Genomic DNA, 25,267 nt, shown 5'->3' with positions numbered 1-25,267 from the left:
CCCGGGAAAGCTGTGTGAGATATGCTCTTTGAATCTAGAATGCATCATTCATAAGAAATTCTGTCTGTAGGATATTTACAAGTAACTTACTATTCAATGTGACATCAAGGAATTCAGGAAACATCTCCTTACTTCCCATAACCGCTCCTTAGTGTCTGCACTGGATAGAGATTCCTTTGCTGTCTATATGATGAAGTTGAACCTGGCCAAAATTTTGATATATTTAATAAGTATCATTTTAGTGACATAAAAAAACTATGTTTGTGAAATTTGTTCTTATGATGGTACCATGAGCCAAAATATGTATCACAAAGGTGATTTGTCTAGCAATGGATATTAGTATTCAAGTCGATATGCTTTTTAAAAATTTCCACACTTGTGTGAAACGATCTGTGATACTAGTCAGCTAAAATTTATAATTGGATGGATTTGTAAAACAAAAAAAAAACAAAACAAAAAACAAACAAAAAAACCAATTTCCTAAAGAAAGAATAAATAAAGCTCCAAAAACAGGTGTTTAAGTTTTTCAGTCTTACTATAAAGATGTGCTGCATAAAAAGCATAGTTGGTTCTAAGGAAAATTGTTAGTTTCAATATATTATACAAATGAAGAGAGACATTTCCCTCTCAAGTAATTCACTTGGCATCTGGTCATCCACGGACATCAAAAGTCTCTGCAGATGTCAAAGCAAGAAGGGCCCTTGATGCATAGTCTGAATCTTCTGAGAGGATAGTAGGGCAAAGGTAATTTGAAAGTTTTCGTATTGTTGTTTATGAATATTCATGAAATAATATTTTGAACAATCAGTCTTAGAATGAAAAGGAAAAAAAATTGGATTTGAGAAGAAGGGAGCCTCTTATTCTTCTTTTTCTCTTGTACCTGCAACAGCAAGTAAGGCTATGATATTCTTTCCATTTCTTGCTGTCATCAGTAAAAAGACAACTATTTACAGACAATGCATATTGCCAATGTTCTTTACCTATCATGAAAACAATCTTACTCTCTTGTAATCATTTCAAGAAATTGACAAAATAGTTTCATTTTCAAAAGAGTTCAATGTGACTCAATTAACCTATGAGACAGCGATGACAGCCAGAATGCTAAGCATCTCATCTGTGATAAATGGAAAGCTTCAGAAACATCCTTAGGTTCTTTGTGTGATCTTCAAGTTAGAAATCCACTTACTTGTCACATCTGTGCCTGCTCAATAAGACCTCATATCAGCTCAGTCCAGTTTCATAACTGTAGTTATGTACAAAGACCCCCAGTTTAAGTGTTAAGAGTATGCAGTAGATCCCAGGGTGAGCAGCTTACAATGCTATAATGAATTCTGTGACAAATATTATTGGTAGGACAGAATTTTAGATATCAAAAGCCCAGAACAACTGCCTGCAAAACTTGCCACCTTCATGCTTATCACTTTGATATGGATGCTTTAGAAAGAATCATCTCTTTTAGCTGAGATTCTTCTAAATGTAACTCTTACCCTTTTATTCATGTATTTAAACTGAATTGATGTAATTTTAATGAGAATAATTCTCAATGTTCGCACTTACGTAGTGCTTTGGGTCAGCGAGGTGGCACAGCAATGCTTAATAAATGCTTATTGACTAATTGAAGTATGGTAAAATGACATTTACATTTCAGGTCATACCACCATAGAGTTTTATTAGATCATTTAACAAAATGAAAAATAATAATGATCATGGTTTTTAAGCAGATTTCTGAAACTTATGCCCTCCTACAAACCTTGTTTATAGCCCCATTTCCTCTACCTACAATGCTGGACAGTCCTATAACCACCCATATTTAGTACAATACAAAAGTATTTCCAAGAATTAAAGATGAGCTTCTCAGTGTATAATCTTCTGGATTTCACATTTGATCTGATTTTCCTTCATTCTATGCTCTTTTCTGACACTTCCCCCACACTCAAGCTCCTTTTCTTCTGCTTAACTTGCTTCCATATTGCCTTTCTTCTAGATTTGAATATGCCTACTTATAGGGTACTAGATCTCCGTTTTGAGATTTTTTTGTGTTTTCTTTTCCTTCTATTCAACTAATTTATCACTATCTGGCTGTCTGCCATTCCTAGCAATTTACTGCCTGTATCCGTCACACTATTATAACTCTTACCAGTTTGTGAATCTCTTTCTTTACTGTTTAGAAAATACATGATTTTAAAAGTTTGATAAGGGTTGAGAGGACTCTCTTCAGAGCTTTATTCCTATCCTTGCTCCTCAGGCTATAGATTATAAGAATAACAATGAGGATCACTAGTGTATAGTACACTGATGCTATTTTGTCAATATCTAAGGAAGGTTTGACCAATGCTGCAGCTACATTTAAATGAGTGTACCATAGGGAACAGTGACAATCATCATGTGGGAAGCACAGGTGGAACAGGGCTTTCTGTCTCCCTTCTATTGAAGGTATCCTCAGGTTGACCAAGGTGATGGAGAAGTGGAACACCTAGACAATGATCATGGAGAAGAAGAAACTGGAACTTGAAGAGATAAACACTGGTATTTCTGGCATATGGGTAAAAGAGCAAGATAAAACTAATAGAGCTTTGTCCCCAGCTTTATCCCCAATCTTGACCAACAGCAGATTCTTAATCCATATTGAATGACCAATTGACTGACAAATTCCTCTCTTCTGAGGAAATCAATCAAAGTTTTAAGCTCCAGTGTTGCAATTTGTCAAGGCAAGATTTGCCATGAGGGAACACACCTGGGAACTTTGGTGAATTTATGCTTGATATAAGTGCATAGTAAATATGTGGATACCTCCAAAATAAGTAAAATATTAGACTGAATTAATGAAAGCATATTGATTGTAATGAATTGGAGAAAGAGTTTCATTCTCAATTGCCATGATGAAACCTCAAGTTTGTTTCATTTCTAGACACAAAATTTCTAGGAAGCATATTGACAAACCAGCAAATGTCTTTGATGGGAAAAATATTTGAAACTTTACCATGTAAATATCAGGTAAAGGAAGTATAAATGATTAACCAGAGAAAGAAAGACTTGGATTTGGTTGGGATAAAGAATCCATTTTGAAAAATTTGAAAAATTGTCAGAAAAAGAAAGGTTTTTCTGGTTCTGCTTGGCTTTAAGGTAGATATAAGAGTAATATATAGAAATGGCAGGAAAGATAATTTTGGTAAAAATTAAGGCAAATTTATATTAAAAATAAAGCTTCAAAACTCAAGTGTAACCTATTTGAGGAGGCTGCAAGTTTGCCATCACTGGAGTTCTTCAAGTAGAGTCTGTAGGTGAAACACATTTAAAATTCAAAATCCACCCAATTGATTAGGAGAGGAGAGGACATTCTGAGCCTGTATAAGTAATTGATTGATGGTAAAGAAGCTAATAGAACTCAGCTTGTGGTGTACTGCAGCGTTCTGAGTCCACAATTCAAAAATGGGTTCCAGAAGACGTTGGAAAGTCATGGCTGTGATTTAAGTTTTGCTTAAACATCTCAGTAACAGTCAAGTTAGAGTGATGGTGAATGTGATCAGATCAGGCATACTCCAGAAAATGAATTTCTAAGTCTCCACCTTTCATTGGCAAAGACAAAGAAACTGGCAATCCAAGAACATTTGGAAAGGCTACCTTTTCCAAGTGATTCTTTGTCAGAGTGTACTCGTAGCAAAACTAGAGAAATTAAAAAGTGGTAAATTCAAGTCCCACCAGAGACCTATTTTGAGGGATTTGATATGTTCTGCCTAGCCCCATCAAGATCGACTCTAGCCAAAGGATGAAATGTGGATGTTATCAAGGGATCTTCCAAAACAGACCCCAGTCATTCTATTCAATGTTTAAATTTTAATTATAAGCATTTATGCTTTGGAAATCAGCAAGTATAATGCTTGATTTTTTTGTCTTGTGGATTGTCCAGACTCATGAAAGTGATGGAAAAAATATTAATAATGTAAGTTAAGTTTAAAAGAAGATAGTGTTCATTTTTTTTCCAGAAAGGCAGTTATTCAACATTCCCAGCACATTACTGATTCCATGCCCATGCAAAGGATAAAGCAGAGCACTATGTCTAACAAAGTGCACCCTGGGACTATGTTCCCTTTCACTAGACATCTTCCAACTTGTGTATTACATGGATTCTTTAGGTACCTATTCAAGTTCACACACCAGTTGGACAATATGTCCTTCATGGTCCTTTCTAAGTGAGCATTTATATCACTTCTAACTTTAGCATAGAAACATCATATAAGTTATAATTTTCCTGCTTTGTTAAGCTTTTTAAACATTATCAAGTTTTAAAAATTATGTCATTAAAGCCCAATGGTTTATATATTACTAGCTGTCAGGTCTCATTATTTTGTGTAACTTCCCCAAGGTCCTAACCTGCTGAAATGGACAAACTTAATTATTGATCCCAAAGGGATAGGTTTCCCAAACCCTAAAGCACTGCATAAATGTAAGCTACACTTTTCCAGATTAGAAATCCCATTCAGATAATATCTTAACTGTCCCTCACCTCAGGACTATCTGAACAGCAATCACACTAGTTTTACTCAAAGAGAGCAATGTCATGGTGACAACTTCCCAGGTAAAATGAAACTTACGGTCAAAGTTCTTTCCCTTAACTATCAAATATAGCCTTCCCACAACCAATGGAATAGTATTAGATTTGCTAGGTTACAGTACTCTCTTATTAGTCCAGGTAGTCATGAGTTATTCCTAATTCCTCATTTCCCTTTGCGTGTCTGATGTCACCTGAGAAATACTGTGATAGAAGTGGATTTAGGGTCAGGAAGTCCTGCTGTGACTCGAAGCAAGAACAAAGCTGAGAATACTTCTCTAACTCCTCCTTTCCTGCCTCTGATTAACTGTGTGATACAGCATGAATTGGTTAACCTCTCAGTATCCCAGACAGCTCTCTAAGAGTTTGAACAAGAATTTCATATGTATGAAGTGACATCTGCACAGAATTAGGGGAGGGTGGAAGCTCAAGATGAAAATAATAAAAGTTTAACAGACATAGGCCCAAATGTATTTTCAAGAAAAGAGATTTCAAAGGTGCTCCATCCTGGGGCTCATTCAGGTACCACGGAGACAGGAGCAACCTAAGACTGAGTGATGGCTCTCTATGAAACATCATGGCATCTTGAGAATCATATTGAAGATTACTTTGATTTTGATAACATTGGTCTGCTATAGTAAAACAAAACAATGCAAAACAAAGCAATTCAGAAACAAGTACAGTGGGATAGTGTAACCTACCTGTTGAAGAGAAAGCTATGCCCTGAGTTCATATGACCCAGTGCCATAAATCTTGCTAGGGTTTTTGTTTCTTCCTGAAGCATCTGGTGGTCTCTGCTAAGTAACAAATTTTATGGCATGTCTACAGCTTCATATAATTCAGGAAAAAAACTCTCCATCATATGTCCCTTTCTCAAGGGGAAAAAAGGCACATTAGGGACTCATTACTAAAATCTCTTTCCATATCACCCTACTCCCCATGCAAATATATGAAAAGAGCTTGGGAATTAGAGCTATTTGTACAAATATATTTTTGTGGAATATTGTTAATGTTTATATTTAATATGTCATGAAAATTTGACCCAATGGGCCAATGTTAGCTTCTCTAGTTCCTATTCTATCTAGCTCATCCTGAATATTCCTCATGTATTTCCACTTCTGCTCTCATTTGCCCTTTCTTCCTGGAACACTCCTCCCACTTCTCTCTTTAAAACGTACCATCATGAGTAAATTAATATTTTTGAATTAAGAATCTGTTCAATATTTTCTTTCTTTCATGGGTATATCTTATTGGCCTTGATCATGTAGGCTTTACATGTGAGTCATCTATGCAGGTCTTCCATTGTTATCCTTAAGGTTCTTGACCTGTTGGTCCTCCACATGAAATTAGTAATTATTTTTCAAGCTTAGCAAAACATAACTTTGAGAGTTTAGGAATGATATGAGCAAATTAATCTTGTTGGTATCATAATTTTTACTATATTGGTTTAACTTACCCATAAGGTATTGATGTTTATCCCATTATCCAACCTATCTTTATTTCCATAGAGAGTTTTCTTATTAGATTCATAAACTTCTTGGTTGGCTCTGTGTAGATATGCTCTCAAATGTCATATAACTTCTATAATTATTTCATGTTTTGTGTCTTACCTTTTTTTATTTGTTTTAACATTTTTCTTTATAAATGTTAAGTTCCAAATTCTCTCCTGCCTTCAAATTCCCTACCCATCCCACTGAGAATGCAAGCAAACATACCAATTAAACATGGGAAATCATGCTAAACATTTCCATATTAGTCATATAGCCAAAAAATAAAGAAAAGAATAAAGAAAGCAAGAAGATTTTACTTCAGTTTGTACTCAGAGTTTATCAATTATCTCTCTCGAGATGGATAGCATTTTTATCATCATAGCAGCCAACTGTTTCATAGTTGATCATCATTAAAACATTGCTGTTATTGTCGAAATGATCTCCCAGTTCTTCTCACTTCACTTTGCATCGGTTCATACAGTTCTTGCTATTTGTTTCTGAAAGCACCCTCTCATCATTTCCTTATAGCACAATAGTTATTTGCTGAAATCTTGTGTCACAACATGTTTAGTAATTCCCCAATTGATGAACATCCCCTAGATTTCCAATTCTTTGCCACGACAAAAAAAAGTATTGCTATAAATATTTTTGTATGTATAAGTCCTTTGTCTTTTTCTTTGTTTTCTATCGGGGGTACGTACCTAGCGGTAGTATTGCTGGGTCAAAGTTTAGGCTCAGCTTTATAGTCCTTTAGGCACAGTTCCAAATTATTCTCCAGAATGGTTAGATCAGCTCTTATTTCCACCAACTGTACTTTAGTATATGTGTTTTCACTCATCACCTCCATCACTTGTACCTCAAAGTTGTTTCAATATGCATCTTTCTAATCAGTAGTGATTTACATCATTTTTATATGACCGTAGATAGCTTTGATGTTTTCCTTCTGAAAACCAATTGTTCATGTCCTTTGACCATTTATCATTTGGGGAATGGTTATTTTTTTAATAAATTGGACTCAGTTCCCTATATATTTGTGAATAAGTCCTTTATGAGAGAAGTAGTATATATGTATGTATTTATGTAGGTATTTGATTTTACTTCATTTTCTATGGCACCTTTTAGCAAAACATACTTTCCCTATTATTCCTTTTAATTAGCACTATTTTTGCTTTTGCTTTATCTGAGACTATGATTGCTACCTTTGCCTTTTTAACTTTAGCTGAAGCGTAATAGATTCTACTCCAGCCCCTTATTTTAACTTTGTGTGTGGCTTTCTGCTTCAACTATGTCTCCTAGAAACAACATGTTGTTGGATTCTGGTTTCTAATCCATTCTGCTATCTGCTTCTGTTTTATGGGTGAGATCATTCCATTCACATTCACATTTATGATTACTAACTGTCCGTTTCCCTCTGTCCTGTTTTATTCTGTTTATCCTTCTCTCTCTTTATTTTGTCCCTCCTTAAAACCGGTATTGTTTCTTACCACTGCCACTGCTAATCTGCTTTCCCTTTTATCACTCCCTGCCATCTTTCTTATCCCCTTTACCTTCTCTCTCCCTATTGAGTAAAATAGGTTTCTATATCCAACGGAGTCTCTGTATAGATTCTTCCATCTTTGAACCAATTCCAATGAGAGCTGGGTTTTAGTACTGTACTATCACCCCATCCCCATTTGCCCTCTAATATTAAAGCTTTTCCTCTTTCATATTGGAAAAAAAATCTTCAGTCTTCTTGCTCATTTCCCCATCTCCCAGTGCATCCCTCTTTCTTACTCCATCTTCTTGAGATCATCCCAACATAATTGACTCATATTCATGTCCTCTGTCTATGTATATTTTAATTACCCTGATAATGAAAAAGTTCTTAGGAATTACATGCATTATCTTCCCACATAAAAATGTAAACAGTTTGCCTTTTTGAGTCACTTACAATTACCCTCATGTTTACATTTCTAGTCTTTTCTTGAATCTTGTGTTTGAATTTCAAATTTTCTACCCAGCTCTGGCTGTTTTAGTAGTCATGGCTAAAAGTCCTTGATTTCATTAAATATTCACTTTTCTTTTTCCCCTGTGCGGTTATATTCAGTTTTGCTAGTTAGGTTATTTTTGGTTGGGATCCTAGCTCCTTAGCCTTTCACAATGTCATATTCCAAATCCTCCGCTGTTAGCTCTTTCTTTAACTTCTCCAGGATTTCTTGTTGGTTTTGCATTTATTTAGTATTTTGTTTTCCTTGAGGCTTTACTCATAGTTGTTTTCACATTGGTCTCTTCTTCTGAATTTATGTCTAGTTTATTTTTTCCTGCTGCCATAGTAGCTTTTTACAATCAAGTTTTGTTTGCACATTTTTCCAGTTTATTTCTTGACTTTCAATTTGATCTTAAATTTGTGCTGAGGGTGGGGAGGCATTGTTCCAAGCTTCAGGATTTTTTGTTTTGTTATTTTCAAAGGTAGTTTTGCTGGTCTGTGGGTTTTCAGTGTTTCCAAGGTGGTGTGAACCACAGTGGTATGATCCTCAGTAAGGGTCCCTGCTCACCTGCACTCATACTTCTCTTGGTCTTGGAACTGTAACCAGGTCCCTTGTTCTCCTGCAGCCACAAGCACTAGTGTTCCTTTCCATCATAGAACTGTGACCAGGCTCTCTGTCCCTTGTGACCAGCCACAAGTACTACTCTCTGCCCTGGAACTATGACCCAGAACTGCAATGGGCAATAGAACTGCCATTCAATGACATGGTCCAAAAGTGCTGTTGCTTCATTCTGGGGCAGCCCCAACTCCATCATCATAGATGTCTCCTGCTGACCTCCTAAATTGTCTTTGTGTGGCTCAATCTGGCTTTTTGTTGCCCCTTCTATATTAAAATCTGATTTAAGGAGCTATATTAAAATTGTTTGGAGAATGTTTGGAGAGTTCAACTGGATGGCTGCCACTGCTGTGTTGTCTTGGCTTTGCCCAGTTAGAGCTGCTATTTTCTTTAATATTTTTGTTCCTCTTTTTACCAAAATCATAATTCTGTTTTCATAATCCAACAGAGTATTCTTAAATGAGGTTTTAAATATGGAATCTGGATATCCCACATCCATATCTCAGGAGCTAGTTATATGCTCATCTCTTTTGTAGTTTTTCCAAGGTGTGCAGATAAATGTTTAACAATACAAATCTCCAGAAGGGAAAAAAGCAGACAAAACTTTTAATTTTAAGTACATTATTTATACTTTCTAAGTATAAAAATACAACACTTGATTTACAGTGACTTTTTAAAATTTCTGATCATGTGTAAATGCTTATACTGAAAACTTTGACAACGGACAGTCACAAAGCTGTGGGATTTTAGTCCTGCACACACCTTTTTGTTTCCTATTCATTAATCCTATAGATTTTCAGATTTCAAAAATTTTTCTTGCCATATAGTAAGATTGACACTAGATGGCATGAGAAGGCCTTGCTCGTAAAGTCCAAAAGACTAAGCTTGATTTTAAAACCTGTTTTTCAGCCACCAAATAGTTTCTGAAACTTTAATGATTTTTAATAAGCTATTGAAATTTTTCACATAAACATTAATTAGTAAGATATTTCTTACAGAAAACATTTTAGACAAGTTAGCCCTAAGGTGTAACTCAGAGATATTAAACTTTTTTTTTTTGTCATGGCCCCCCTTTGGCAGTCTACTGAATCTTATGGAGACCTTCACAAGAAAAAAAAATAACTAAAATGTAAAACATAATGCGTATGATTAACAAAGAAACCAAAGTTAGTGAAAACAAAGATGCAGTATACATTTTGATCATTTGAGTTCATAGACCACTTGTAATACCATATTAAAAACCCCTGGTCTGGCTTAATATGTTTCCCACTAAATGTTTCACGTAATTCAATTTAATCCAATCTAATTAAGTTTAAGTTCAAGTCAATCAACATCTACTAAGATTCTAATTTGTACACCATGCTATGATGAATGGTAGTGATACAAGCATCTCTACACTCAAGGCACTATGACTGTATCACTTGGAAAAATGAATCTGAAATGAACAAAAATAATTGACCATATGGTGGTTCTATCTGGAGACAGCATATAATGACAGGTAAAAGGGCAAGGCTAAATCAACCCTTAGTTCTGTTGGGGTAAGGAAGAGGGGAATATATTCTACTATACAGAGTAGAAGTAGCCAAATGTTTTGAGTTGAGCTATCCTTGCATATAAAAATCTAGCCTGTGATATATTGTAAAGGCGTGACCAATGGCAAGTGTCTTAAATTCTTTGACCTTCAGTTTTCTTATCTTTATCCTCCATTGATTGTGAAAAAATGGATAGAGAAAATAATTTGTATGAAAAATCTCTTTTTTGATAAAGGTCATATGAATGTCCTCAAAACATTATAGCCTGATAGAGTACAGGGCTTAGGAAATGACTTATGAGATGACTTACAATGTATATACCCCCAAATTGGTAGTTATTTCATCAATGCCTTCGGAACATATAAGGCCATGGGGGAATTATTACTGACAAAAACAGGATAAGATTAAAAGGAGTTACAAATCCAGCATAACATCACACTTTCATGTAAGATTAAGGTCATAAGTCCAAGCAAAATCCATAAAAAATGAATGGTTTGAAAAGATACCCTGTGTTCTATAACATGTCATGTACCTTATGTCTTGACCTAATACTGATGACCAAACCATGCTTATTTCATCTTGTATCTCCCCTCTACATTTGTTTGAATCCTTTGTATTGAAACATTTGGGTGCTTGGGAAAAAGATTACAATTTAATTTGAGATTTGCTTTATTCCATGATATAGATTGAATCTCTGCTCTTCTACCCAGGGGGTTCTGCTTATACCTTCACCAAACATATGCCATAAAGTCTTTACTTCTCAGGCATAACATGAATATGATATTGTATTTCTTTCTCTCATAGAAATGCACTACTTGAAAAAATGTGGTTAGATGAGGATGAGGGTGAAGACAGAACAGTAATCCTCTGGTGAAAAAAAAAAAGGCCTGGTTCCTAGAGTCTGATACTCTGTGTCAAAAATGGCTAAATTTATATCCTTCTGCCACTAAAAGGTATTTGGTGGAGGACACATTTAATCTCTACAAGATCAGGTTATTCTTCTATAAAATCTACACATGCCATATAAATATCACAGGTCAGATATTTACTTCTAATAACCAGTTGGGATCCTCTATATGGTACCTCAAAGAAGACATTTGTATTGATTTTCTAGGGCTCTTTTCAAGGCACCTTTAACCTCCTTATTTCTCAAACTATAGATCAAAGGGTTGAGCATGGGAATGACCAGAGTATAAAAGACAGAAGCCACCTTGTCTGTATCAAAAGAGTGGCTAGAATGGGGCTGCAAGTACATGAAAGTCAGTGTTCCATAGAACACAACCACAACAGTGAGATGGGAGCCACAGGTGGAGAAGGCTTTGCGTCTGCCCTCAGCAGAGTTCATCCTCAGGATGGCCACAAGAATGAGTCCATATGAAACAAGAACAACCAGCAGGGAGGAAATCAAATTAAAAGCAGAAAGGCTCAGAATGATTAATTCTACATCCTTTGCATCCTTGCATAAAATACTTAAGAGGGGAAGACTATCACAGTAGAAATGACTAATTACATTAGATTTCCAAAAAGATGAACTAAAAATCTTAATTGTGGTCAGCAGTGCTTCACATGAGCTGTAGAGATATGGAATAACCACCAAGATGCAGCACATTCTGTCTGACATGGTGACCATGTAAAGCAGTGGATTACAGATGGCTACATAGCGGTCATAAGCCATCACTGATAACATAAAAAGTTCACTTATAATCAATGTTACGAAAACAACTAGCTGGGTTGCACATCCAGTATAGGAGATGATATTTTTCTCCACTACAAAATTAACCAACATTTTGGGGCCAATGGCAGTAGAGTATCCAAGATCAATAAATGCCAGATTCCTGAGGAAAAAATACATGGGAGTTTTCAGATGAGAATCAATTTTGGTCAATATAATCAAGCCCAGATTCCCCACTGCTGTGATTACATAGATGAATAGGAACACAAAGAAAAGGGGTATCTGCAAGTCAGGATGATCTGTTATGCCAAGGAGAATGAATTCAGTTACTTGAATCGATGTAGTTTCATTCCACTTATCCATTTCTTCCATCCCGGGAAAGCTGTCTGGGATATGCTCTTTGAATCTAGGATGCACCACTCACGAGAAATTCCGTTGGTAGGATATTTACAAATAACTTACTATTCGATGTGACATCAAGAAATTCAGGAATGAGCTCCTTATTTGCCATAACCTCTCTTTAGTTTCTGCACTGGAGGTAGATTCCTTTGCTGTCTATACGATGAAACTGAACCTGTACAAAATTTTGATATTTTTAATAACTATCTTTTCATTGAGATAAAAAATCTATGTTTATGAAATTTGTTCTTGTGATGGCACTGTGAGTCACAATTTGTATCACAAATGTAATTGGTCTACCAACCAATATTAGTATTCAAGTATCCATATGCTTTTTTACTTCTATACTTGCATGAAAATATCTGATATCAGTCAGATAAAATTTATAATTGAATGTGATTTTTGAAAAAAACAAATAAAATTCCCTGATGAAAGTACAAATAAACCTCCAAACATGGGTGCATAATATTTTTTAGTCTTAATATCAAGATACGTTACATAAAAAGCAGAAGTGGCCCTAAGGAAAAGTGTTAGTTTCAATATATTATAGGATGAAGAGAGACATTTCCCTCTCAGGTAATTCACCTGACATATGAACATGCAGGGAAACAAAGTCTCTATAGATATCAAGGTGGGAAGAGAATAACCTTGGGCCCTTGCTGTCATGAATATGGTCTGATTCTTTTGAGAAGACAGGAAGGCAAAGGAAATGTGAAAGTTTTCATATTGTTGTTTATGAATATTCATGAGATAATATTTTAAAGAATCAGTCTTAGAATTAAAAGGAAAAAAAATAGGATTTGAGAAGAAGGGAGACTTTTATTCCTCTCTTACCTTTTACTTACCTCAGCAAGTAAGGTTATGATCTTTCCATTTCTTCCTGTCATCAATAGAAGACTATTTACAGATAACACATTTTGCCAGTATCCTTCATATGTTATGGAAAAAACTCTACGTTGTTGTAATCATTTCCTGAAGAAAAAAGTATATGGGAGTGTTCAGGCAAGAATCAATCTTAGTCGATATAATTGACAAAATTGATCAAGATATTGACAAAATTGGGTCATTTTCAAAACAAAAGTTTAGTGTGATTCCCCATAACTTAGGGGAGAGCAGTGATAGCCAGAATGCCTAGCATCTCATCTGTGAAAAGTGGAAAGCTTCAGAAATGCCCTTAGGTTCTTTATTGTGATCTTCAAGTAAGAAATCCATTTACTTGTCATGTCTACACCTGCTTAATAAGATCTCACATCAGCTCAATCCTGTTTTATAATCCTGAGTATGTTCAAAGACCTTCCAGTTTCAGTGTTGAGTATCCAGTAGATCCCAGGGTTGTCAACTTACAATGCTCTAACCAACTCTGACAAATGTTAGGAGTGGTACAGAATTTTAGGTATCAAAAGCCTAGAAAAAACTGACCCAAAGCACTGCCACATTCACTATTCTCATCTTGATATGAATGCTTTAGAAAGAAAGAATCTTCTCTTTTGTCTCAGATTCTTCTAAATATTGTCTCATCCCACTATTCCTGTATTTAAATTGAATTGATGTAATTTTAATGATAATAACTCTCAATGTTTAAAATTATATCATGCTTTGGGCAGCTAGGTGGCATAAATGCCTATTGACTAAGTGAAGGAGGGTAAAATCTCATTTATTTTTCAGGTCATACCAATGGGGGATTTAATGAAATAAGTATTGTTATACCTTTAACAAAACAAAAATGAATAATTGTGGTTTTAAACAGATTGCTGAATCTCAATTCCCCCTACAAACTCCATTTACAGCCCCATTTCTTCCACCTACAATATTGTACAATCTTATAATTACCCATACTTAGTAGGATGCAGAAGGATTCCCAAAAGATAAAGATGAACTTCTTGGTACACTATTCTCTGATTTCCAAATTTGACCTGATTTTCCTTCGTTCTTCATTCTTTTCTAATCACCTCCCACCCCAGCTTGTTTTTCTCTTCCTAGCTTGCTTCTTTATGGCCTTTCTTCTAGAATTGAATATTTCTATTGATAGGGTACTAGATCTCTGTTCTGAGATTTTTTGTTGTTGTTTTCTGTTCTTTCTATTTAACTAATTTATCACTGCTTGACTGTCTTCCATTCCTGTACTCATGTACTTTACATGCCTGTACTCATCATGCTACTATAACTCCTGCTTCAGTTTGTGAATCTCTTTCTTTACTGTTTGTCACTTTATGTGTTTTTAAAAGTTTGGTAAGTGTTGGTGAGGAATCTCTTCAAAGTCTCCTTCCTATCCTTGTTCCTCAGTCTATAGATCTTAGGATTCACAATGAGGATCATTACTGTATAGCACACTGATGCCAATTGGTCAATATCTAAGGAAGTGTTTGACCAGAGCTGCAGGTACATTTAAAGGAGCATCACATAGAAAACAGTGACAGCCATCATGTGAGAAGCACAGGTGAAGAAGGCTTTCTGTCTCCCTTCTGCTGAGCATATCCTTAGATTGGTCAAGATGATGCAGAAGTGGAACACCTGGAAAATGATCATGGAAAAGAAGAGGCTGCAACTTGAAGAGATAAAGACTAGTATTTCTGGCATCAGGGAACAGAGCAAGATAAAGTTAACAGACTTTTATCCCCAGCAATTAACAAAGATCTTGACCAATAGCAGGTTCTTAATCAAATCAATTGACCAATTGACTGACAAATCCCTCTCTTCTGAGGAAACCAATCATAATTTTAAGCTCCCATGTTGCAATTTGTCAAGGCAAGTTTAGCCATGGAGAAAACTGCCTGGGAACTTTGGTAAATTTATGCTTGATATAAGTGAATAGTAATCATGTGAATACCTCCAAAATAAGTAAAATATTAGATCAAATTAATAGAAGCATAATGTTTACAATGAATTGGAGCAAGAGTTCCACTCTCACTTGCTATGAGGAAACTTCAAATTTGTTTCATTTCTATGCACACAATTTTAGGAAGCATATTGACAAACCAGCAAATGTCTTTGATAGGAAAAATATTTGAAACTTTACCATGTAAATATTAGGTAAAGGATGTGGAAATGATTAGCCCAGAGAATTGGCTTGGATAAAGCATCCAGCTTCAAAAATTTGAAAAAATTGTCAAAAAAGAAAGATTTTTCTGATTCTGCTTGGCTCATCAAGGTAGAAATAAGAGCAATACATAGAAATGGCAGAAAAGCAAATTTTGGTAAAATTAAAGCAAAATTATGTTAAAAATCAAACTTCAGAACTCAAACAACCTATTTGGGGAGGCTGCAAGGTTGCCATCCCTTGAGTTCTTCAAGTAGAGGCTTTAGGTGAGACGCATTTAAAATTCAGAATCCAAACAACTGATTGTGAGGGGAGAGAGCATTTGAGACTGTGTAAGTTATTGATTGATTGAAAAGAATCTAAAAGAAATCATTTTGAGTTGTGGTAGACTGCAGTATTTTGAGTCCAAAATTCAAAAATGGTTTCCAGAAGACATTGTAAAGGCATGATTGTGATGTATTTAAGTTTTGCTCAAATGTCTCAGTAATAGTGAAGTTAGAGTGATGATGATTGTGATCAGATCAAGCATACTCCAGAAAATGAATTTTTAAGTCTCTATCTTTAATTAACAAAAACAGAAACTGGTAGTCCAAGGACATTCAGAAAGGTTATGTTTTCCAAGTGATCCTTTGGCACAGTGCATTCATAGCAAAAATAGAGAAATTAAAAAGTGGTCAATTCAAGTCCCACCAGAGACCTATTTTTGAGGGATTTGGTGTATTCTGCCTAGTCCCACTGAGATCAAATCTGGCCAAAAGATGAGAGGCAGATTTTATTGAGGGATCTGCTTAAACCAGCCCTCGCTGCTCTATTAAATGTTTAAATTTTTAGTGTAAACATTTATACTTTGGAAATCAGCAAGTATAAGTGCTTAATTTATTCTTTAATTGATTGTCTAGACTCATGAAATTGATGGAAAAATATTAATAAGGTAGACTAAGCTTAAAAGAGGATTGTGTTCAGTTTTTTTTTTCAGAGAGGCAGTTACTCAACATTTCCCATCACATGACTGATTTTATGTCCATGCAAAGGATAATGCAAAGCACTATATATCTAACAAAGTGAGTTCACACACCAATTGGGAGTTCACACACCAATTGCTCAATATGTCCTTGATGGTCCTTTCTAAGTGAGCATTTATGGCACTTCTAACTTTAACAAGGGAACGTCAGGTAATTTCTTATTTTCCTGATTACGTTAAGCATTTAAAACATGATTAAGTTAAAAAATGATGCAATAAAATCTCAATAGTGTATGCATTGTTAGCTGTTAGGTCTCATTCTTTCGTTTAACCTCCCCAAGGTCCCAACCTGCTGCAATGGACAAACCTAATTGCAAAGGGATAGGCTTCCCAAACTTTAAAGTACTGCACAAATGTAAGCTACTCTTTTCCAGATTAGAAATCCCATTTAGATCATGTCTTAACTGTACTGTACCTCTCCTCATAGCTGTCGGAAGGGATATCACACTAGTTTTACTCAAAGAAACCAATGTCATGGTGACAGCTTCCCAGGCAAAATGAAACTGAGAGACAAAATTCTTCCCCTTAACTACCAAATATAGCCTTCCCACAACCAATGGAAAATTATTAGATTCCCTAGGGTATTCTCCTTTGAGTCTGGGTAGTCAAAAGTTGTTCCTAATTCCTTATTTCCTTTGTATATCTGATGTCATCTGAGAGCCACTGTGATAGAAATGAATTTATGATCAGGAAGTCCTGCTGTGACTCATGATGAAGCAAGGACAAACCTGAGAATTCCTCTCTAATCCCTCCTTTCCTGCCTTTTATTAGCTGTGTGATCCATCATGAGTTGGTTAAACTCTCAGTATCCTAGACAGCTTTCTAAGAGTTGAATAAGAATTGCAGATAATGTACAAAGGGACATACATCTGTATAGAGTTGGGGGCAGGCGGGAAAGCTCAGGATGGAAATAATAAAAGTTCAACAGCTATTTTTTCTATTTTGTGCTCATAATTTATTTCTTAGAAAAGAGATTTCAACAGTGCTCCATCCTTGGGCTCATCCCAGCACCGTGGAGATGGAAATAACATTCCATACCTAAGAATAAGTTATGGCTATCTATGAAAAATCATTGGGGAAGCTAGGTGGCACAGTGAGTAGAGCACTGGCCTGGAGTCAAGAGGACCTGAGTACATGGGTCCTCAAACACTTGACACACTTACTAGCTGTATGACCTTGGGCAAGTCGCTTAACCCCAATTGCCCTGCCTTCTCACCTCCAAAAAAAAGAAAGAAAGAAACATGATGGCAACTTGAGAATTACATTGAAGGTTACTTTGGTTTTGATAACATTGGTCTGCTATGATAAAACAAAACAAAGCAAAATAAAACAAATCAGAAACCAGTACAGTGAGATAGCGCAACTTACCATTTGAGGAGAAAGCTGTGCTCTAAGCTTATATGACCTAGCCCCATGAATCTTGCTAGGGTTTTTGCTTGTTCCTGAAGCATCTGGTGGCCTCTGTTAAATAATAAATTTTATGACATGTCTCCAGCTTCATATAATTCAGCAAAAAAAATTTCCATTATATAGTCCCTTCTCCAGGGGAACAAAGGCACATTAGGGACTCATTACTAAACTCTCTTTCCATATCACCCTGCTCCCCAAGTAAATATTTGAAAAGAATTTGGGAATTAGAGTTATTATCTGTACAAATATATTTTTCTGGTGGAATATTAGTGATTATATTTAATATGTAGTGAAAATTTGACCCAATGAACCAATGTTAGCTTCTCTAGATCTCATTCTACCTAGCTCATCCTGAATATTCCTCATGTATTCCTACTGCTGCTTTCACTTGCCCTTTCTTCCTGGAATGCCCCCTTTGACTTCTTTCTTTGAAAGTTACTATCATTTACTAAATTTATATTTGTGGATTAAGAATCTATCTAATATTTTCCTAGTTTCAAGGTTATATCTCATTGGTCACGGTCACATAGGATTTACATGGAAGACATCTGTCCATCTATCTCTTCAGCAATATTGATGGCAACACAACTTGTGAGCAGAACCTGAGAATGTCTTTTACAGGAGGGCTAGAGACTACACATATTCTTGAAGTTACAGTTCCACCTGTAGACTACTGTCTCAAATGGATGTACCACCTCTTCCAAAGGCAGAGTTTATATCAGGCTTCCTTCTTCCAGACCCATGAAAGAAAATTAGACAGAGAGATCACATATCTAATCTTTTGCCCGTGTGACTACCCTCATGTTCTGAGTGTCCAGCCCTAGAATAGTGGTTGGTGGCCTACCAAGAAGAATGTCAAAACCTGACAACCCACAATTCTGCCTATTGCAGTTTCTACATTGGAACAAGACAAGGGGAAGTATCAGGCCTTTCTAGTTGTGTTTCCTGGCATAGATTTACCCTAAGGGTCTTAACTTCCCTATTTAGCTACTCAACTCCCCTTGATGATTGTGGGTAATAGGGGGTATACAGACTCAAAGTTATCCCAAAACACTTGACAAGCTGCTTAGTTATTTCTGCAGTAGACTATGGCTCTTGACTGCAGTCAATAATACATGGCAGGCCAAATCCTAGAATAATGTCCTTAATTGGACACCTTGTTACTATGTTTGTTGTGGAACGTTCAATTTGGAAGGATTTTATCCAATGGCTCAATTAGCCTCTACCTACCAAAACATAGTTGTAATCCCTAGACTTTCGTAATTCAATAAAATCAATCTGTAGGAGTTCAAATGGTAGAATTGTCCACAGAAGTGTCTCCCCACTTTTATCACAGTATTCTTCCTGAAAGAGATGGACTGTTGACAAGAAAGGTACCACAATGGGCCTCTGCATAAAACCTGAGGGCATAGCATGACAAGGCCTTAGTTCCCATATGTCCCTGGGTATGGAGTTGGCAGTACAGGAAGACCACTAATTATTTAGATGCAATGAGGTGACCATCTGCCATGACCTACAGCCCATCTTGAAGAACTGTTTCTTGTCTGGTCACATATATTAATTTTGGTACCTATGATGAAGGAAGAATAGTGAATGGATGAGCTTGCATATAGCACGAGTAGTGTTTTGGTGGCTCTCAGTGACCCCATTGAGCAGCCCATTTGGCTTTCCCATATACAAACCAGCTGCAATCTTGCAAACAATAACTGCCCTCTGGCATGGGCCAGGCAATGCATCATGGAAATAGCCTTGGGGAATAAGATCACTTGGAGTAGATGATCTATAAATGAGGCACAAGTTATTGGTTTGCCATTTGTGGTGATGAAACTGTGCTTATTCATTAAGTCACAGACTTGAAAGGCATATTTGGAATCTGTGAAGATGATTACTTGGAGCCCCAAGTAAAATCCCCAAAGGGATTTTGAGGTTTTTATGCACTAACACATGGCCAATTTTTGTGTAGATGCCATGTACTGCTAAGAAAACATATATTCTTTTCTGTTTACATTTAATTTTTCCAGAGATCTATCATATTTAACTTTTCCATAATTTCATTTACCTCCTTAATTTCTTTTTGTTTATTTTTTTTGTTAGATTTATCTGGTTCTGAAATGTGAAAGTTGAGGTCTCCCACTAGTATAGTTTTATTATCTATTTCCTCCTGTGACTCATCTAACTTCTTCAAAAATTTAGATGCTATACCATTTTGTGCATATATATATATATATATATTTAGTATTGATAAGACTTCATTGAATATGGTGTCTTTCAACAAGATATAGTTTCCTTCTTTAACTCTTTTAATTAGATCTATTTTGCTTTTGCTTTGTATGAGATCACGATTTCTACCTTTGCTTCATTTGCTTCAGCTGAAGCACTGTAGAGTCTGTTCCAACTACTTACGTTTACCTTTGTGTATCTCTCTGCTTCATATGTGTTTCTTATAAACAACATATTGTAGGATTCTTGTTTTTAATCCATTTTGCTATCTACTTCCATTTTATTGGTGAGTTCACCCCATTCACATTTATAGTTATGATAACTGTATATTTCCCTCCATGTTATTTTCCCTTTTTTATCCTCACCTCTTACTCCCAATTCACAAGTGTTTTGCTTCTGATCACTGTCTTCCCCAATCTAATCTTTTTTTTTTATCAGTTCCCACTCCCCCTTCTTTTATCTCTTTCTACTTACTTGTAGGATAATATAGATTTCTGTATCAAAGTGAGTGTGCATGCTATTCTCTCTTTGAGCCACTTTTGATGAGAGTAAGATTTAAGCTTTGCTCGTCAACCTCTCATTTTCCCCACCATTATAATAGATCTATCAAGCTTCTTTCATGTGGGATAATTTATCCTATTCAATTTCCCCCCTTCTTATTCTTACAATGCAATTTTCTTTCTCACCCTTTTATTTTGTCTTTGGGGTATCATCCCATCAGTGTCACCTCATATCTATATCATCTGTCCACACATACTTCTAATTATTCTTATAATAATAAAATTCTTAAGAGTTACAAATATTATCTTGCCATATTATTAAAATATAAAGAGTAGAACATTATAGAATTCCTTATGTTTTTCCTGTTTCATTTGTTTGTTTCTTTGTTTGTTGTTGATGTTTTTACCTTTTTATGTTTCCCCTGAGTCCTGTATTTGAAAGTCAAATTTTCTATTCAGCTTTGGCCTTTTAATTAGGAATTATGGAAAGTCCTCTATTTCATTACATATCCAATTTTTATCCTGAAAGATTACATTCAATTTTTCTGAGTAAATTGTTCTTGGTTTTAATCCCTACTCCTTTGCCTTCTGGGACATAATATTCCAACCCTCAGGTTCTTTAAGGTAGAACCTGTCAAATCTTGTGTAATCCTGACTCTAGCTCCATGATGTTTGAATCGTTTCCTTCTGGCTGCTTGCACTACTTTCTCATTGATTTGTGAGCTCTGAAATTTGGCTATGATGTTGCTGGGAATTTTCATTTTAGTATCTCTTTTAGGAGGTGATGGATAGATTCTTTCAATTTCTGTTTTGCCCTCTAATTTTAATATAACAGGTTAGTTTTCTTTGATCATTTCTAGGAAAATGTCCATGCCTTTTAAAATTATTATTATTATTTTATCATGACTTTCAGGTCCTCTAGTGATTCTTATATTATCTCTCCTGGATCTATTTTCTAGGTCAGCCATTTTTCCAATGAAAAATTTGACACTTCTGTTTTTTATTTAAATTTTGTTTTATTATATCATGATGTCTCATAAAGACATTAGTTGCCATTGGCCAATTCTATTTTTTAAGGAACTAGTTTCTTCAGTGAGCTTTTGTACTTCTTTTTCCATTTGGTCAATTCGATTTTTTTAGGGAGTTATTCCCTTCACTATTTTTTTATATCTTTCCCTATACTATTGATACTTTTTTCATGATTCTCTTGCATTATGCTCATTTGTTTCCCCAATTTTTCTTCTACTGCTCTAATTTGCTTTTTTAAATGCTTTTTAAGCTCTTTCAGGAATTCTTTTTGGGCCTGACATCAAATTACATTTTTTTAAGATTTCACATGTAACAATTTTGATACTATTGTCCTCTTCTAAGTATATGCCTTGATCCTCACCATAGTAGCTTTCTATACTCGTTTGTTTTGTTTTTTTTTTTTTGGTTCATTTCTTTCTGCCTTTTTGTGACTTGGTTTTTATGTGACAATTGGTCTCTAGTCTTGTACTGTCCTAACTCTTTTGTTTTGAAACTCAGGGTCTTACTGCTAGATTTCATGGGCTTCAGAACTTAGTTGCTTGCCTTCACTGGAGGGTAAGCTTGTACTGGGGTTGGGGTCTTCCTGTTGGCCTCCCCTGGGTGTAGGGTTTAGCTATTGGCCTGCTCCAGTGGTGGGGCCTTGCTGCTGGGTTGCTATGGTAATAGAGTCTTTCTGGTGACTGGCCTTGGAAGAGTAATCTTGTTGCTGGTTTGCCCCAGGGGTGCTGCTCTGCTTCTGGGTTGCTATGGAAACAGTGTCTCTCTGTTGGGGTGCTCTGAGGTAGAGCTTCACTATGGGTCAACAATGAGGTCAAGGACTTGCTGATGGCTTGTGCTGGATGTGGGATTGCTGCAATGGGGCCTGGCTGAATTGCAGAGACTGCTCACTAGCCTTGGGTGCTACTCATTTGTAGGAATGTGCAGCCTCACTGGTGGATTGCCCCAGGCTTGGAGCCTTTTTGCAGGCCTCCTGCTGTGATGCTGGCTGCTGCTGCTGTTGAATCCTACTCCCCTTCCAACACAGTGAGACAGACCTTTCCTGCCTTGCTAGTAAAATGCTTCACTGCTCCTAGGTAAATTCTGAGATGATTTTCTAGTTGTTGGAGGGAATTTTGGGGTGTTTCAGAGGTGTCCTTCCTCACTCCACCATCTTGGCATCAGAAGTGCACTTCCATTTTTTTTTGATGAGCTCATTCCATTCAAAATTTACATTTTTGATTACTAGCTGTACATTTCCCTCCATCCTATTTTATTCTGTCTACCCTTCTCTCTCTCTTTTTGTCCTCTTTCAACCATTTCCTAAGAGAATAAAGTTCAAACAGTGCCTGCCACCCACTCCATGCCCCCTCTTCTATATGCTTTACCTTGTGCATCTTTTATGTAAGAAAACTTTTCCTCATTCTACTTCTCCTTCTCCCATATCACAGTATATCCTTCTTTCTTACCTTTTCATTTTTTTGGAGATCATCCCAACATAATTGAGGCATACTCATGCTCTCTGCTTATGTACACTCCTAACTGCCCTAATAATGATAATGTTTTTAGAAGTTACATATATCATCTTCCCATGTAGGAATGTAAACAGTTTAGTTTTATTGAGTCTCTTATGATTATTCTTTTATGTTTACCTTTTTATGCTTCTCTTGAGTCCTTTCTTTGGATGTCAGATTTTCTATTCAGCTCTGGTCATTTCATCAAGAATGTATGAAAGTCTTCTATTCCACATAATATTTTTTTTCTCCTGAGGGATTATACTCAGTTTTGTTAGGTATGTTATTCTTGCTTGGAACACTAACTCATTAGACCCTTGGGATATCATGTTCTAAACCCTCTGCTCTTTAATATGGAAGCTGCAAATCTTGTGTGATCTTGACTATTGTTCCATGATATTCAAATTGTTTCTTTCTGGCTACTCGAAATATTTTCCCTTTGACCTGGGAGGTCTGGGATTTGGCTATAATATTGTTGGAAATTTTGATTTGGGGATTTCTTTGAGGGGGTTTCTTTCTAGAGTCTTTCCATTTCTACTTTACTTTTTCAATCTAAGATACCACAGCAGTTTTCCTTGATAGCTGCTTGAAATATGATGTCTGTCTTCTTTTTGTGGGGGAGCAGAGAATGAAAGGTGATAATGGTGCTCATATAGCCTGCTAATTCTTAAATGATCTCTCCTTGATCTATTTTCCAAGTCAGCTGTTATTTTGATGAGATAGTTTACATTTTCTTCCATTTTTATCATTTTTATGTTTTTTTTTTATAATTTATTGATGTCTCATGGAGTCATTAGCTTCCACTTGCCCAAGTCTAAATTTTAAGTATTTTTTTTCCTGAGTGAGCTTTCCTACTTCATTTTCCAATTCACCAATTCTGATTTTTTTTTAGGAATTCTTTTCTTCTGTGAATTTTTGTGCTTCCTCTTCCATTAGGCCAATACTATTTTTTAAGGACAGCTAGGTGGCATCCATTGGGATATAGTGCTAGGCTTGGAGTCAGGAAACTCATCTTCCTTAGTTTAAATTTGGCATTTGAAATTTACTAGCTGTGTGACCCTGGACAAGTCACTTAACCCTGTTTGCCTCAATTTCCTCATCTGTAAAATGAACTATAGAAGGAAATGACAAATCATACCAGTATCTCTGCCAAGAAAACTCCAAATGGTATCACAAAGAGTTGGAGGGAACAAAAATGACTAATAAACAAGAAAACAATAACTTTTTAAAGGTATTATTTCCTTCTTATAAAATTATTAATTTTGCAAGCATTTTAATCAATGTTTCTCACTTTGCCTGTCTCCTTCCAATAGAGCAAATAAAAATATAACTCTCCTTACAAAATTGCATGGTTCACAAAACCACTTTCTCATTGGCTATGTCTGAAAATATATGTCTTATTCTGCACCTCTGAAAGGACACCTCTGAAAGGCTTTGTGGTGTCATTCATCTTCAATCTTTTGTACTTACTAGTTTATCATGGCCTCGATCAATGTTCTAAAGTATTTCAGAGAAGTTTTGTCTCTTTGATGTTGTCACTATATAAATTATTCTTCTTGTTCTACTCTGCTCTTCTTGAGTTCATATAAAAATTCCCAGGCTCTTCCAATGTTATATATTTTATAACTTCTTATGGGGCAATGATATCTTAATAATTCATATTCCCCAATTTGTTTAGAAGACATCACTTTAGGTTCCAGTTTTCTGGATATCATGAAAAGAACGTTTCTATAAATATCGTTGTGCATGTCAATTATTTTTTCCATTTCTTGAATCTTTTTGGGTAATAGACCTAGTAGTAGAATAGCTGTTAAAGATTATGCAAAAGTTGATAACATTGGGGCATAGGTCCACATTGCTTTCCATAATAGCCAAACCAACTTACACTTTTACCCACAGTGACTGGAATTCTGGTTTGCCCATGGCCCCTCCAGAATTTGTCATTTTCCTCTTGTGTCATTTTAGCCAGTCTGAAATGTCTGAGGAAATAACTGTAAAGTTGTTTTAATTTAGTTTTCTCTAACTATTGGTGATTTAGAACATTTTTCATATGGTTTTAGATAGCTTGAATTTCTTCCTTTCAAAACTGGCTGATCATATCTCTGACCATCTATTACAGTAAAGTTAATCTTAGTCTTAAAAATTTTAATCTGTTCCTTATGCATCTTGAATGTAAGATCTTTACCAGAGAAAATTCCTGCAAAGATTTTCCCCCCAGTTACTATTTTCCTTCTAATTTTACCTACATTAGATTTTTATCTACAGCACCTTTTTTAATTTTATAAAACCAAAATCACCCATTTTCTCATATGATCCTTATGTATTGATTGATTAGA

General features: G+C 35.7%; 1 protein-coding gene across 1 annotated transcript; it reads right to left on the bottom strand.

Annotated features, from left to right (window-relative positions):
- Nucleotides 1-11,237: 11,237 nt before the first annotated feature.
- On the bottom strand, nucleotides 11,238-12,197 carry LOC118853264 (olfactory receptor 8K3-like). The gene has a single exon (XM_036763270.1). The coding sequence runs from the start codon at nucleotides 12,195-12,197 to the stop codon at nucleotides 11,238-11,240; it is 960 nt and encodes a 319-aa protein (XP_036619165.1).
- Between the last annotated feature and the right edge of the window lie 13,070 nt (nucleotides 12,198-25,267).

Source organism: Trichosurus vulpecula, chromosome 6 (assembly GCF_011100635.1).
Source record: "Trichosurus vulpecula isolate mTriVul1 chromosome 6, mTriVul1.pri, whole genome shotgun sequence".
Classification (NCBI taxonomy): domain Eukaryota; kingdom Metazoa; phylum Chordata; class Mammalia; order Diprotodontia; family Phalangeridae; genus Trichosurus; species Trichosurus vulpecula.
This window is presented reverse-complemented; position numbering and strand designations above follow the sequence as displayed.